At 40.9% G+C, this 16668-nt stretch overlaps 1 protein-coding gene across 2 annotated transcripts in view; it reads left to right on the top strand.

Annotated features, from left to right (window-relative positions):
* Nucleotides 1-16668, top strand: part of DAAM1 (dishevelled associated activator of morphogenesis 1) — a 176766-nt gene that overhangs the window by 113821 nt on the left and 46277 nt on the right. For both annotated transcript variants that reach the window (XM_049612660.1, XM_049612661.1), the window contains exons 4-12: nucleotides 3701-3772; nucleotides 9150-9244; nucleotides 12093-12426; nucleotides 13078-13188; nucleotides 13312-13415; nucleotides 14568-14634; nucleotides 14863-14980; nucleotides 15413-15551; nucleotides 15836-15894. In XM_049612660.1, coding sequence (XP_049468617.1) covers nucleotides 3701-3772; nucleotides 9150-9244; nucleotides 12093-12426; nucleotides 13078-13188; nucleotides 13312-13415; nucleotides 14568-14634; nucleotides 14863-14980; nucleotides 15413-15551; nucleotides 15836-15894 — 1099 coding nt within the window. The remainder of the gene's footprint in view (nucleotides 1-3700; nucleotides 3773-9149; nucleotides 9245-12092; nucleotides 12427-13077; nucleotides 13189-13311; nucleotides 13416-14567; nucleotides 14635-14862; nucleotides 14981-15412; nucleotides 15552-15835; nucleotides 15895-16668) is intronic.

Genomic DNA, 16668 nt, shown 5'->3' with positions numbered 1-16668 from the left:
TATAGAATGAAACCAATAATCTCGCTTATTAGAGAAAATTTCTAATGGGATCAGTCAAGGCAGTAATCAAAAGTAGGGTTAGATGTATATGGTTTAAGGAGGGATTTGCTTGCAATTCCAGTGTCCAGAACTGCTCTGTGCTATCACAGCTCATCTTCAACGCAGTCTTGAGAAATCCCCATGAAGGCGGCTGTTAGACTGGTGGATAATGGAACAGGAGAACAAGTTAGGGAAAAGCTTCACAAGTGCTGTCTGTATGCATGCATCTAAATAGATAAGGCATTGATAAAGGGGTCGAAGAGTTCCCACAGAAAAAGTCTAGAGAGAGAGATCAGAGGGAATCCAAGCAGGACATCAGACCTTAGAATAATGTTTAGAATGAGGGTGATATTCAGAAATGCTGAATATAGCAAAAATAGCAATAAAGATTTGGGGAAAAGTAGTCATTTCTGGCCACTAACCACGTTTGAGTTTCTTATACAATAAGGTGGTTAAGAGTGAAAGGCCAGTTTCTCACTCAATATGTATTGCTTGTGATTAATCTGAGGTCTATTCTTAGGAAAGAGGTCGCCCTGATTCTTTCTCACTGGCCCTGAATTTCTAGTGGGGGGACCTTTGGCAACTCACCCGTCTGACTCTCTTTGCCCCTGTTTCCTTCTCACTAAAATGAGTGAGGTGACTTCCTGCCCCACCCAGTAGATCACATGAAGAGCACAGTGTGTAGAACGGTTTTTGACACAGTAGGCTGTGCATGTGTCATTACTGCTGCTGCTTCTCTTAGAGCTGAGACAATTTACGCAATCTTGTTTATTTTTCCACTTGTTTCTCCATAACAAATAAAAAAGAAGGGAGGCAGATGGTTCAAAGAAGAACACATGTCAGAGGCTGGTAACACCTAGGACCCAGTTGCTTCCCAGGAACATCAGACATGTACTTTCATCAGCAGTTTCTTTCATGGACTTCTTAGGAGAGAGTCTTCCCCTCGGCGTGTCTCAGTGTCCCGTGCTCTTTTGGGGGGGACCCCCGAGAACAATTGCATTCATCTCTTCCCGGCCTGTGTCTCTGCATAACAGCAGCCGCACGACATAGGAACAGAGAGTTGATTCGCAGATGTGTTTCACTTGGCTCCTGGAGCACACATCTGTGTAGAAGAACCAGGATCGCACAGAGGAAACTGGAGACACGTTGCCAAAATGAAGAACTCTGAGGATCACCCCCAGGAATATAGTGATAACAGTACTTTTACGAGAAGCTTTTATATACGTTAGCTCATTTGATTTTCTCAGCACTGAGGCATGTGAAATAAAAATGAAGCTGTCTTCCCCCTATTTTGACTACAGTATCTAGGTCTACTCTTAATATGTTTACCTTATTAAAGCATTTCCAAAGTGTAAAGATTTCTCTCCCTTTGCTAATCTTCAGCTTCTAAAATGGTCTCCTGCTCTGTTAACTGCGACTATTAAGCTTACAACAGATGGGCTCTCATGGGACCCCAGACAGGGGACAGAATTTTGTTGTAGTTTTGGACATTTGCCCTAGTTTGAGGGACTAGAAAGACCTGGCACCTTCTATTTCATTTTATAGGTTCAAATACCGTTGGCTATCACTGTGGGTTTTGGCTTGCTGAATGCATTGGTAACTGGGGTTTTGCTAACTTTAATTCTCCATTTTAGGAGGAGAGAAGGGTTCAGCATTTACACTGCCATTGTAACTATTTTGTTAACATGTTAAATAATAGTCAAGGACTGTTCTAAAAACTCATCAGATTTCTTAAGCTTTTTAAAACCGTGCAAGTGTAATACAGTCTAACTTCAAAGCTGCTGCTATAGCCTTTGTCCCCATCATCTGGCTTGTTCAGTCTCCAGATGAGTTCCGATATTCTTTACTGCCAGCCTTTAAGGCACCGTAAGCACTGATTACTTTGCCTTCTTTTTGTGACTACTTAAAGAATAGTTTTGAGAGGCACCTGGGTGACTCAGTTGGTTAAGCCTCTGACTTACGCTCAGCTCATGATCTCACAGTTCTCGAGTTCAAGCCCCACATTGGGGCCTCTTCTGTCAGCCCAGAGCCTGCTTCGGATCTTCTGTCCCCCTCTCTCTCTGTCCCTCCCCCTTCTCAAAAACAAATAAACATTTTTTAAAAGCGGGGGGTGGGGCGGGGCGGCACCTGGGTGGCTCATTTGGGTAAGCATCCAACTCTTGATTTCGGCTCAGGTCATAATCTCACGGTTTTGCCGGTTTGAGCCCCACATGGGGCTCTTGCACTAACCTCACAGAGCCTGCTTGAGATTCTCTCTCTCTCTCTCTCTCTCTCTCTCTCTCTCTCTCTCTTTCTCTCTCTCTCTCTCAAATAAATACACTTAAAAAAAAAGAATAGTTTTGAAATGACATTTCTTTTATCTCACCCCATAGACCTGCCTCAAAAGATTTGCTTAGAAAAAGTGTTTTTGAGATAAAGTATAGGACTGAAATGAAAAGTCCCACCTTGAAACTGCTATCTCAAGGACTGAGATTCTTGACATCAGTTAATGGGTAGTGACTACTTCATTGTCTTGTAGCAATGTACCTGGCCCAGCACCTTCCCCAAGGGGACAGGGAATAGCAGTTGTACCGAGGTGCTCTCTGAATGTGAAGCTAAAGACTGAAGTTGCCCTCTGAGTCTGTTTGATCACACAAATGACTTACAGCCACATAGGTTTGCAAACATGCCTGGAAAGCCCCAACTCCAATGCCGTCTTCTGATGAGCTCAGTGTTGCCGTGGAGCCGAAGCCACAGCCCCCTAATTTTGGGGGGAGGTGAGGGTTCAGGCTGGCAGGGAGCTGCCATCCACAGAAGCCCTGAGGGCCCTGGTGCTGGCTTCATGTCACCCTGTTCTGTAAGATGAGTAATGTGTGTTCATTTTACTACTTCCCATCCACTGTCCGGCTTTGTTCTACCTTCTCATCTGAAGCAGTACCTAGTTTTGGTTACATCAAATGAAACCCTTCGAAATTTTTACTGTCTTCTGGAGTCTGAATAAACTAACTAAAAAAGTTTAATTAACAACTGGCCGAATCCTGTGGTCATTTTTTAAGACAACTTTCCTTCTTTTGTGGATTTCATCCAGACATATAATTGAGCAATACTGTCCCCAGTGTGACACAGAGATCCTCTGTGAGATCCTTTCTCCTCACAAAACACACTGTGCCCTTCCCAGTACTATTGTGTCCCCGAAGGAAAGCAGTATCATAACATGGTGTGGCTGAGTTCCCACTTAAATCCTCCTACAGTCAATAACACCGTAACAACTTTTGTGGTGACAGATGCTAACTAGACTTACTGTGGTTGCCATTCCGTATTGTTTAGAAATGTCGCATCACTACGTTGTACACCTGGAACTAATACAGTGTTTTATGCCCTGTGTCTACAGTTTTTAAAAAATATACGCTACAAAAGTGATAAAATAGTAAATTTCTCTTGATGCATGGTTCAGAAAATGTCCCCTTGTCACCCCTAACTCTGACTTTCGCACTGTCTTGTGTCTAGCCAAGTGGACAGTCAGCTGATTAAAGCCAACATTTGAAGACAGATATCTTCGATCTCATTGTCTTCTAGTGTCTTCTATGTAGGCCACTGCCTAGATGCTGTGAAAGTCAGATGTGCTTATGGCCATTGTGTGTACATATCTGGCTGTGTGTTACTTTTTTTTCTTTCTATCTAGGACCAGGAAGAAAACAAGGGAGCAACAAGTTGGCCTGAATTCTACATTGATCAGCTCAATTCCATGGCTGCTGTAGGTATACTTTCTGTTCAGTAGCACAATGTAAAATGCAAATTTGTCACACAATTGCGCCGGAAATTCTCTTGAGTAAGAACTACCAAATGTCATCATCTTTCCAAACTCCATTCCAAACACTCAGTGTTGGTGGCGGCTGCAGGGGGCGGGGGAAAGGAGGGCAGAAGTGGTACTTGGCAAAATGATTTTTTTCCAATATGTTTTACATAAAATCAGCACACACTAAAATACAAGTGAGTTTAATGTTATAAGAGGAAACGTAATCTTAACTCTGGCTTATGTTCAACTTTAACTTGCAATTGCTCTTACCGATCATTTGGAGCTTTGTTATAGCAGCACTATTCTACAAGTTAATGCCATTTAAAGGTAATGCAATGAAACTATTCCTTCTCTCTTCTCCTCCCATTCTCTTTTCACTGAGGACTTGCCTAACTAAGTTCCTGGATTCTTGATTTCACAGGGCAGCCAGGTACTCTTTTACTCTGTTAAATTAACAAAAGGAGTCTATGGAATAAGTGGTTGAATGAAGAGGCACAATAATTATGCCGAGATGTCCGTGGGAAATCTTTGGTTAAATAATTGCTTGAAATCCATTCTCAGTATCTGAAATACGCATCTTTATCACATGGACGTCTCTGTAATATCCGCGTTCTGAGCAGCTTGAAGGGCACCTATCGATCCCAGCTAAGATACGCAGCAGAAAACGAGTCGTCAACCTCTGAGTGTTAGCAGCTCAAATCCTGCTCATGTTGATAAAAACCGGAGATTGCCCACAGCGGAACAGTCTCGTGATTTTAAGAGTCACTCTGTTAGATTCAACTTTGAGTTTATAATATCCAAGCAAAATGATAGCTTCCATGACAAATACTTTCCTCTACCTCTTCCTTTCCTCCTCCCGCTGAGCCTTTTTGGAGAGTTAGCTTCTTAAGACTTAGGGCAGACATTTTTAAAAACATTGTCTAATATTTTGCTGCTGCTTCTGCTGCAAACGTTAAAAACTGGCTAGAATATATGAATCACTCCCACTTTTACTAAACTTTCAGAGGGCTTCACTTTTAGTAACTTCCTCTTTTCTAGTTTTTCCTTTGAAGATACTTCTGCTGTTGCACAATGAATAATAAACAGCCTGGTAAATGTGAACGGGGCTGTATAAATTATAGAAGAAACTGCTAAGCTTTTGCCCTGAGGAGTTCTAGTCTAAAAGCAGAAAATAACCTCCACAGCCATCCAGGATAAGGCATCCTGCACAGTGGCAGAAATGAGAAAAGGGTGATCTCAGCATTTGTATGAATATGTTAGCAGAATGTGAGGCTTGTGGTGACCATCAGGGATTTTCTGTGTATCACCTAAGCAGTAATAATTTAGGAGCCATTTACATTTCCTGCGTGTGAAGATTGTATTCTCAATTCTTGCTCTGGCTGTTAGAGTGGGGGAAAAAAAAGAGCTGTGGGCAGGCTGTCTTTCTTTCTAATTAAGTCAGCATTGTTTGATGTAACAAGGGAAGAAGTTGCTTCTTCGTTAATGAATTCACTTCTATCAATGGAGAAGTACTAAATACCATGGCATTTTCTTTCCTTCAAATTTTGGGGGCAGTTAGGTTAATTTGTCCTTTAGTGACTTAACCCATGCCTTGTATGGAGTCAGCCTGGCTCATTTCCTGCACTAGAAGGTCTGTGATGTGCCAATATGAGGCACTTCTTTAAGAGCCTCCTTTCTCCCTTGGCCAGCTCCTTGGACAACCTTTTGCTACATTCATGAGTCATCTACATTTTAATTATATTTGTTTCCTAATCCGAAGTCCTCTCCAAGAGTGTCTCAAGGCAATTAAATCGTCAGTCACTTGGCTATTCTTTCTGTTTAACAACTAACAAAGCTTTCTAATGCTCCTTTAAGAACAGAGCTGGCATCTGTCTAGGGTTAAAGGCAAAAAGCAGTAACAGCTCATGAGTCAATGAGACCTTAGAACTCCTGTATATGTAAAGAACAAGGAGTTCTGATGAGACCAAAAACCCTATGCTGAATTTTCTGTCTTTCTCACCAAATGTGTTGCCACCACCTCCTCCTATAGTTCTGGCTGATCTCTCTGATAACTGTATTGGAGAAGTCCCAATCACACACAGCAGAAAGCCCGAGACATTGTCCCTGGGGACTGGAAACACATACAGCTCTTCCATATCCTTCCATATCCTTTCATGGCCTGGCAGCTGGCCTGGCAGCTCTCTAGCTTTAGAGATTTGTTGGAGGGGCATTATCCACGTTGTTATCATCCATTGTCTTCGGTGTCAACAGCAGCTACTGCCATTGAGTGTGAAGCATGTGACAGGCAGTATAACAGGCACTTTATATGTTGTTTTAAATCCTTATAAGCACCCAGTGCTATAAGTGCTGTTGATAGATAAGGAGTCAGGACTTGGAGAAAGGTTACCTTGCCCAAGGTCATCTAATTAGGAAACAGTAGAGCTGGAATTTAAACCTATCAGTCTGAGCTCACAGATTCCTTTCTAATTTGCCTCTCACTAATTCAGTTTTAAAACCCTTTGGCAAGTACCAGAGGCCTGGTGATCCCACCCTCCCCCACCCCCACCCCACCTCCAACTTTTCTGAGGTGGGGCAGGCATCTGTTTCCGTTAATGCCTCCAGAGTCTGATGAACTGTCCAGGTCGAGAACTGCAGCACTTACTGGTCTGCGAAGCTGTTTGTGGAACAAGTTCAGTTACTTTACGTAAGCCTCTTCACAAGAATGCTTTGTTCTTGAAAGGACCCCTGAGTGATCGGTTGGCTTTTAAAGAGTGAAAAACAGTGTAATAAAAGTACAGCCCAACAGGTTCGAGAAGGACCTGGCCCTCCTTTGTATGTGGCTTCTCCTCTGCGCTCTCAAGGAGGAAGATGTGAGGTGAAGTGCAGCGTGCTTAGCCGACTGGCTTATTGACTTCACACAAGTGCAATGTCTCAAACAGGAGCTTGGTTCCAGACTCCCAGCCAAGAATGATTTCTGTGCTTGGTTTGTCCATCTTTCTCAGACTTGCATGTTCCAATGTACAGCTTAGTAGCCTTCATCAGAACATCCTCTGCCAGCACACACTTTGTCTTTTGCCCACTTCTCAAGTGAGCAGGGATTTGGTAAGTGCATAGAGCACCCCAGGAGGCTACCACAAGCCTGGGCTGTGTAGACCAAGGTGCACGCTAGATGTTTAGCCTGGCAGCCATCTTTATTTAGAAAGGTGGGCTTAGCTTCTTTTTCTACAAAAAGCTGCAAACCAAGCCTTCTTCCTACACGTGAAGCTTGAAAACTTTCGACTTTATATAAATTATGTTGAAAAGTCACATTACAGCGACACGTCCATCTACATATCCTCAGTTTTCTCAGTACAACAAACACAGTCTTAGAATCAAATCTAATTGCATCACATGCAGAAAAGAGTATGTCACCTCTGTTTTGAGAGGAAGGTAATGGTCCTTATACTGGGAAAGGAAATTCCAATTTAATTTTCTTGACTTTTCATAAATCTCCCAGCTCTACTAGGGAGAGACTTAATGTAGTCTGTCTTTATTCAGATGTTTCACCCTCTCCAAGATTGTTAAAAGAGTAAATACATACATCTTTCTTTAGAATTAGTGAACCATAATAAGAAATGTATGTCTCTGTGTGATTAAGTTTAGGAACGAGCAGTGATGTTCATGAACGGCTTTATTCTGAGCTGCAGATTCAAAAAGTGATTGCTTAAGAGTCTAAACAAGTTCAGCTTTGCCTTAGGGGATTAAACATACTTGGCTGGATTCATGTTGAATTTTCCAGGGAATACATCTCCTAGAGCTCTGAAGAAATTTATTGGCTATTTCTGCACATCGCCTCTTCCCCTACCATCCATTGGTCACAGCTGTCTAGGCGCATCACCAAGCAAGAGGACGGTGTCAGCAGAAACAATAACCAGTTTGAAAAACAAGATTTTACGGATTTTTATTTCAGTTGCCTTAAATGATACTGATACATTTGTTTGTTTGGAGGTTTACCCCCTCCTAGTCATGAAGTCAAATTTAGGCTTCAGTTAACATTTAGTTACTCAGTGCTGATACTATTAACTTAAAAGAAGTAAGTAAAGCCACTCTTTGATGATTTGTGATCCTGAAAGAAAGGGAGAGACTGGATCATTGAGACACATGGATAAGAGCCAACCCCCCTCCACCGCGCCCCCCCCCCCAAGCAATACTCCAGACTGTTTCCCAGCCATGCACTTAATCAGAATTAGAAACAGGTAGGGAGACTGAATTAGAAAAGCACATGTTCAGAATAGGATGAAGACAAGGAACCAGTAGTTCTGTGGGTGGAGTATACCTGAGGCCATTAAGATTTGGGGATACTTTTAGTACAACTGAGTGATCATGGACTCAAAGGACTAGAAAAGACTGTTTAACAAGTATAAACTTGACTGGCATCCATGGCCGTGATGTCAGCCGAGGTCTGCTTCCTTGTGCCTCATTCTTCAAAGTGAGGTCCATATATACCTGCAGCATCAGCACCACATGGAAACTAGTCAGCAATGGAGCACCACGGGCTTCACTCCAGACATACCATGTCAGAACCCACATTTTAACAAGGTCCCCGGATAATTCGTGTCCACGTTAAAGTTTGGGAAGCACTGCTCAAAAGATCCCTGTGTAGGGAAAGCGTAAACACACTCCTCCTCCTCATCCTCCACCACCACCACCACCACCCCCCCCCCCCCCCCCCCCCCCACCCCCACCTCCCCCCCCCCCCCCCCCCCCCCCCCCCCCACCACCCCCACCTACTCACCCACACACACTCTGTAGCCAAATTTCCAAATGGTGTTGAATCATTTCTAAAGCTTAAATCTTAGTCTGAAGGAATTGTCCAACTTAGTATCATATCGGAGTTCATTGCCCTTCTTAAATAATTTAATGTGACAGAGTGTAAAAGATTACACTTTTTGGCTTGAGGATTACACATATTGCCTTGGTTTGATAGTGTGATAATGTTACTAACTTTAGTTGCCAGAATACTGTATTTAACTGCAGGCCCAATCCTCTTTCTATAAAATATAAATAGTTATATCCTCATTAGAGTGTAGTTACAGAGTCATTTACAACTATAGTCAGACAAACTGCAATCTGTACCAAAGATTTCTAAATGTTTCTTAAAGCTTTATAATTTGAAAGAACTTCTAGCAGAGATAATAAATCTGAAATTCTTAGTACTTTTACTCTATATTTTGGTTTTGTAATTATCTTGATTATAGATTTATTACTTATTTATTTGTCTTAAAAGTGATAATAGCATGAATCTGTAGGCTTGTCTTGCTTGTACCCTAACTAAATCATAGAATTTGAAGAGGTAACTTCGATTTTCTTTGCATAGAGAAAATCCCTCCTGGCTTTAGAGAAGGAAGAGGAAGAAGAGAGAAGTAAAACTATAGAGAGTTTGAAAACAGCACTGAGGACAAAACCAATGAGGTAATTCTTTTCTGGGTAGCATGTGCTACTTATCACTCTTCTTTTTTTCTTCTTTTCTCCCTTCTTTTGTACCCTTCTTTCTTCTTTTTTCCTGAAATAGCCAAACTTTCAAGGATGTCTTAAATGCATGCAATTGAACATAAGTGAAATACTTTAATCGTTAAACATTGAATGAATTGATTTTCTTCAATTAGAAGATATGCAGACAGCTGTTAAGATGGCTAAAATAAAAAAAGAGACTAGCAAGTATTCGTTGCAGGTGCACTGCTGGTGGGAATGTAAAATGGTTCAGCCACTTTGGAAAACAGTGGGGCAGTCGCTCATACTGTTTAACGTAGTATCGCCGTATCATCTGACAATTATATTCCTCAGTATATAGCTAAGGGAAATGAAAACCTGTCTCACAAACACCCATGCAGGAGTGTTCATGTTAGCAGTATTCCTCATGGCCAAAAAGTAGAAACAACCCAAATTCTATCAGCTCATAAATGGATAAATAGAATGTGATATATCCATACAATGGAATATTATTTGGCCCTGAATACAATAGAATATTGAAATAGAATAGAATATTGGTACATGCTGCAACATGGATGAGCCTTGAAAATATTTATGCAAAGCGAAAGAAGCCAGATATACAGAAGGCAACATAGTATATGATTCCATTTATACGGAAGATCCAGAAAAGGCCAATCCATACAGACAGAAAGATTAGTGGTTGCTTAGGATTGGGGTGAGGGGGAAATGGTCTTTTGGAGATGATTAGAGTGTTCTAAAATCAGATGATGTCAGGGCGCCTGGGTGGCTCAGTCGGTTAAGTGTCCGACTTCAGCTCAGGTCATGACCTCGCAGTCTGTGAGTTTGAGCCCTGCATTGGGCTCTGTGCTGACAGCTCAGAGCCTGGAGCTTGCTTCAGATTCTGTGTTTCCTTCTCTATCTGCCCCTCCCTTGCTCATGCTCTGTCTCTCTCTCTCACACTCTCAAAAATAAACAAACATTGTGGTGCCTGGGTGGCTTAGTTGGTTAAGTGTCTGACTTCAGCTCAGGTCATGATCTCACAGTTTGTGGGTTCCAGCCCCGCATCAGGCTCTGTGCTGACAGCTCAGAGCCTGGAGCCTGCTTCTCAGATTCTGGGTCTCCCTCTTACTCTCTGCCCCTCCCCTCTCGTGCTCTCTTTCTCTCTCTCAAAAATAAGTAAACTTAAACAAAAATTTTAAATAAATAAACATTAAAAAAAATTGGGGGGGATGCCTGGGTGGCTCAATTGGTTAAGCATCTGACTTCAACTCAGGTCATGATCTCATGGTTCATGAATTCAAGCCCCGCATCGGGCTCTATGCTGACAGCTCAGAGCCTAGAGCCTGCTTCGAATTCTGTGTCTCCCTCTCTCTCTGTTCCTCCTCTACTTGCACTCTGTCTCTCTCTCTCTCAAAAATAAATAAAGATTAAAAAAATTTTTTTAATTTTTTAATCAGATGATGTCAATGGTTGTACATCTCTGCATATCACTGAATTGTACATTTGAAAGTATGAATTTTATGGCTTGTGAGTTATATCTCAATAAAACTGTTACTAAAAAATGATGGGGGCACCTGGGTGGCTCAGTCAGTTAAGCGTCTGACTTCCGCTCAGGTCATGATCTCACAGGTTTGTAAGTTCCAGCCCTGTGTCAGGCTCTGTGCTGACAACTCAGAGCCTGGAGCCTGCTTCAGATTCTGTGTCTCCCTCTCTCTGTGCCCCTCCCCTATTCTCGCTCTGTCTCTCCCTCTGAAAAATAAATAAAAATTAAAAAAAAAAAAACCATGATAGGTAGTCAGCCTTTTCTGTGTGTCTCCCATGCCTTCATTTTCCATTAATTAGGTTTGGTGAGATGTTGGGGTGTTTCTAGTTACATTTCATTAACATAGGTGCTATGAAAGAAGCCAATTGATTCAACCAATTGGGCTCCATCTGGGTTGTGTGATTGCATGAAATGGCTGGAAAAATAAAGATTACATTTTCTTTATTTAACTATAAAATACTAAGAAAAACCTATTGACTTATCAAAAATTCTGTGTAGTTGTGTGACACAGGTTTTCTAGCCAATCCTAACTACATCAATGTTTCCCTATTTGTGTGTGTTTTGCATTCTCAGATGTTAATGGGTATCCAAGGCAAAATAAATTTGGAAATTTCTGGTGCAGTCGTATAAGCAAGTTGTGTTACTTCTGAAATTTTCAGAGACTTCAAATGCATATGCATATTGTGAATTATTCTCACTGACTTTACAGTAAATAAGCACTATAGATGTCAATTAAATTAATTAGCAGTGACAAAGAATTGCTATTATTTTATATATTGGGATTCCAGCAGCATGTCCTACAAAAGAAGAGATTTGCTGCAGAATGTTAATAATATAGATTTTCACCTTTTGACAAGCAAAAATTCTAGAATTTAAGGATGCTCTTTGACATTCATTGATATGGGTCAGGGGTTAACGTAAAGGTATCTAGGGGCTGAATGCTATAACAACACGGGATCAGCAGATGACTTTAACTTAAGACACATATTCTGAGTGTCTTCCTGTTCCTGAGTTTCTATGGTTGTATGATCTGTTAATTGGTTCTTTGTATCAGCTGAGATCTTTGTATCTCAAATAGAGATTATTTTACCTTTATGAGAGACCTGACCATTGGGTTTGTGCAGAGGAAGAGGCCAGGAATTAAGAAGACTTCATCAGTGTAGATCTTTGGTGCTCAGGACTTATGTCTTCCTTCCTCCTGTCCCTGCAAAACTTTTCCATTAAGGGCTATTAGAAAATTCCAAATAAACTGAAGTCTGATACATTTTAACCTTCTTCTCCTGACAGGTTTGTAACCAGATTCATTGACTTGGATGGCCTGTCATGTATTCTCAACTTTCTAAAGACCATGGACTACGAGACCTCAGAGTCTCGAATACATACCTCTCTCATTGGTTGTATAAAGGCGCTAATGAACAACTCTCAAGGCCGGGCTCATGTCCTGGCTCACTCTGAGAGTATAAACGTGATTGCTCAGAGTCTGAGCACAGAGAACATTAAAACAAAGGTGGCCGTGCTGGAAATCTTGGGCGCCGTGTGCCTGGTTCCCGGGGGTCACAAGAAGGTTCTGCAGGCCATGCTGCACTACCAGAAGTATGCCAGTGAAAGAACCCGCTTTCAGGTGGGCATGCTCCCTTGCCACTTGGTCACTCACCCCTTTTGACAGCTGCCTTCCTGGCCCTGAAGGGGAACATGACTTATTTCCCCCTGTGATGATTACTCACACTATGTCTTCCAGTCTTTCTGTCCTTTTGGGTTTTAGTACCAGAGTAGAAGATGCTTTCTATAGTTAATCAATCTGGGATTTTAGATTTACTGAACTTGAAAATGTGGCCCTGCTTTCTACACATCATGTAGCATATATCTTTTGATTCCATGAAATGCAGTGTTCCCTGAAATTTTTATAGGTTACCATTCTTGATTTAGTATTAATATATACAGTGGGATTATGTCACCATATTTATGCTCAAATATAAAGAGCTGAGTTGACAAAGCAGACAAAATATGTATTTTGTGTGTGTGTGTGTGTGTGTGTGTGTGTATATACACACACACACACACATACATACATATATGGATGTATGTGATGCAGGAATTTTGAAAGAGTTTTTTGAACTAATTTTAAGAAAAATAAAAGATGGCTTTCTATAGATCCATGTAATTCTGACTAAACACGAGATTTTTAAAAATTTACTTCTGAGTATAAGAATTAATAAAATGAATGTACAATTAGTGATTCAGTCCTTTGTTTCTATATTTGTGTCCTTGGTAGACATTAATCAATGACTTGGATAAAAGCACAGGGCGGTATCGAGATGAAGTGAGTCTCAAGACTGCCATCATGTCCTTCATCAACGCAGTGCTGAGCCAAGGCGCTGGGGTGGTAAGAACCTTCCATACTGCTATTGAAAACATGTATTATTGAAGAATAATGTTAAAAAAAAAAAAAGATTACTATGTAGTCCAAAAAGCATAAATATGTATTTTATCACCCTTTCACTTTCAGGAAAGTTTGGACTTTAGACTTCATCTTCGCTATGAATTTCTGATGTTAGGAATTCAACCTGTAATAGATAAATTAAGGGAACATGAAAATTCAACATTAGATAGGTAAGTCAGACTGTTCTCATCTGAGATCATTCTCAAGCTTTTTCCGTATGTGTAGCACTAGCCTGTGAACTACATGTGAGCTTTGTGTAGCATAAGGAGCTGGCCCCAGACTGTTAGTTCAACTATGATGCTTTTCTATTAAGACTTTCTCCGTGAAGGAAGCAGCACATTGTGTGGAGAACCTCATGTGGGTTCTGGCATCAGGCTGAACCCACATTCTTGTCTTACCTCTTTCACTTGCTATATATTCTGGTCAAGTTACTCAATCTTTCTGAATCTTCCTGTTGTGTGGTTTTGTTTTTTTTTTTTTTTCCTAAGATATATGATGATGATGATGACAACTATGTTTTATGGGCTATTATGAAAATTGACTATAAAACTTGGAGGCACCTTGATAGGCATTAGTTAATTTTCACTTTCTTATTCATTTGCTCTTGTTTGCAATCATTTTACCATTTCTAAGATCTCCCACCAGCTCTCAGATCTCTCCTACTGCTCTCCTACCTCGTTCATGCACTCTTTGATATTCTGTGAACATGTCAAAATACTCTTGCCTCAGGGCCTTTGTACTTGGTATTTGCTCAGCATTAAAAGATCTTCCTACAGATGTCCAAATTGCTTATTGCTCCCTTCTAAGAGACCTGTTCCAGCCAGTGTGTGTCCACCACTCACCTTCCCTCCCATTATTCTTTATTCCCTTTACTCTGATACATTTGTCTTCATAAAACTTATTATCCCCAGTTGCTAAAATACATAGTAGGGACTCCATAAATATTTGAATGAATAGGTGAATGGCATGAATATTTCTTTTGTGATCTTAATTCATCAGTCAGGCAAGTGGATTTGCTTTTTCCATAAAAGAAGTCTGTGAGCAGAAGCTGGACTTGGTTTTGTTGGAATTTGATAAACATTTATTAATTATCTAATGTGTACTAGGCATCCTAGGCTTTGAAGCTTGTCTTACTGTGATCTCACTCAGTATCTTTTTTCCATAGAACATAGTTAAGCAAAGGCATTCACAATTTTGTCTTACTTCTTTTAGAGCTATCTCTGACAATTTAGGAAAGGCCTTAGTATTAATGTCCTGATTCCTATGTGCTTGTGTTTGTAGGACATTCTACTTTTAATAGCTTCTCTTTTATTGGATTTCAGGCATTTAGATTTTTTCGAAATGCTCAGAAATGAAGATGAACTAGAATTTGCCAAAAGATTTGAACTGGTACGTATGGTCACAATTATTCAGATTTAACTCATGAACTCATGGGCTTCCCTTGCCGTAACATGTGTTGAGTTGACATGGACCGGTACAACCGAAAAGCAAAATCCGGGTTTTGTTTTGCTACCTAAGTGGCAGGATTAGCCGTGCGTGCCTTGGATTTGCTTACCTTGCGTTGCAGCTATTGAGGATACCGGGTGTTGACTTAGATCTCTTTTTCATACGGAATAGGTTCACATAGACACAAAAAGTGCAACTCAGATGTTTGAGCTGACCAGGAAGAGGCTGACCCATAGTGAAGCTTACCCTCACTTCATGTCCATCCTGCACCACTGCCTCCAAATGCCTTGTGAGTGTGTTTGTGACTTACATGTGTGTTTTTGAATGTTTGGATATCATCCAAAGAGCTCTGTCTTCTGAGCAGCGCTGATTAGCTTGGGTGCACACCAGGGATTCCAAACCTTGCTTTTGTGACAGTCCAACGTGTCTCCACGCAGCTTAAGGGGTATTATGACATTCTAAAAATGAAATGAATTAAAACTTACTTTGATTTAAAAAATAAATATATGCCTTGCAACACATTTAGAAAGGGGTAGAAAGTGCCTCTCAATCATATAAATGATCATCGCATGTCAGAATTCCAGAAACTTTGGGAAGTGCTGGTGCAGATGTTATAAACATCTCTGGTTCTGTGGCTCTGGCGGGTGACCGCTGTTGAAACATATTCATCCTAGTTTAGAAACAACATGAAGTATTTTTCCACCCTTCTTTTCTTTTTTAGACAAGAGAAGCGGCAACACCGTTCAGTACTGGCTGCTACTAGATAGGATTATACAGCAGATAGTTATTCAGAATGACAAAGGACAGGACCCTGACACCACGCCTTTGGAAAACTTTAACATTAAGAATGTCGTACGAATGTAAGTTTCTGATTTTGCTGTCTGTGAGATGATAGTCACAATGTAAGGCGTTTACTTTATCCTACTTTAAAATAGCAGCTGGGAGAACCGAAATGTTCTAGAGGTCAAATATGAGTGCCTATATATACATATGTAATGTATCTGAGTAACATCTGGGTTTAAATGGGTTTCAAGCATGCTGAGGATTTTTCTGCAGAGGACTATTTTTGTACCTAGAAGAGCATGCATTTTGGCAACGGGCCTTTTATGTTTTTGTAATGAATGCTCTTTTGACTATCATACAGGTTGGTCAATGAAAATGAAGTTAAGCAGTGGAAAGAACAAGCGGAAAAAATGAGAAAAGGTAAATAGTGAGGACCCAATGAGAGAAACGGCCGCGTATTTGGTTATTGGGCAATTCTGCTTTCTGTATATTTTAGAAACTTGCACTGATATTTCTTACTGACTTGAATGCATCCAACAGCCTTTCTTTTTCTGTGTCTTAAGGGCATTTTGCCCTGTTTTCTCTCGAATTCAGCTATTTTAATTGTCATGCTGATTGCCAAATATTTTATCCTTTTATTATAATTATGTAAATTTTTTTTGAAAAGCTTGTAGCATTTGCTGTTTGGCATTCATTAACTCAAATTTTCTTAACTACCACTCCTGCCAGCCCTCCCCCCACTCTGTAACTGCTCTTTAAAGCACACTAGGTTTTAAGGGGGACTACCCAGAATTTTAACAGAAACCCAGGCCACCTGGTTTCAGCAGCCCAATTCTCCACATGACCTTTGTTTGGCACCCGTTATAAAAAGAGAAATCATATAGAAAATCACCAATCATTGTAGATACAGGCATTATGAGACGTAACTAGGGCAGCTCTTGGTGAGTACTTGAGCATGTCTTTGGTCTTAACACTCAGCATCAAATGATGGGAGAGTCATTTGTACCCATCACTGTGCCAGCCACTCACAGAATGGATAGAAGTCCCCCTCTCCCTTCCAAATGCTTGCAACTTGAAGTCGGCCGTCTTATGAAAACAGTCCTGTTCCCGGCCTCTGCTCTTTGGCTCTGCTGGCCAACTGACTTCCTTTTCCTTGTCCAACTTACTTAGTCACAGCCAGTGACACACAATAGC

Source organism: Panthera uncia (genome assembly GCF_023721935.1).
Source record: "Panthera uncia isolate 11264 chromosome B3 unlocalized genomic scaffold, Puncia_PCG_1.0 HiC_scaffold_1, whole genome shotgun sequence".
NCBI classification, from domain to species: domain Eukaryota; kingdom Metazoa; phylum Chordata; class Mammalia; order Carnivora; family Felidae; genus Panthera; species Panthera uncia.
Note: the sequence above shows the minus strand (reverse complement) of the source record. Positions and strands in the feature narration are given on the sequence as shown.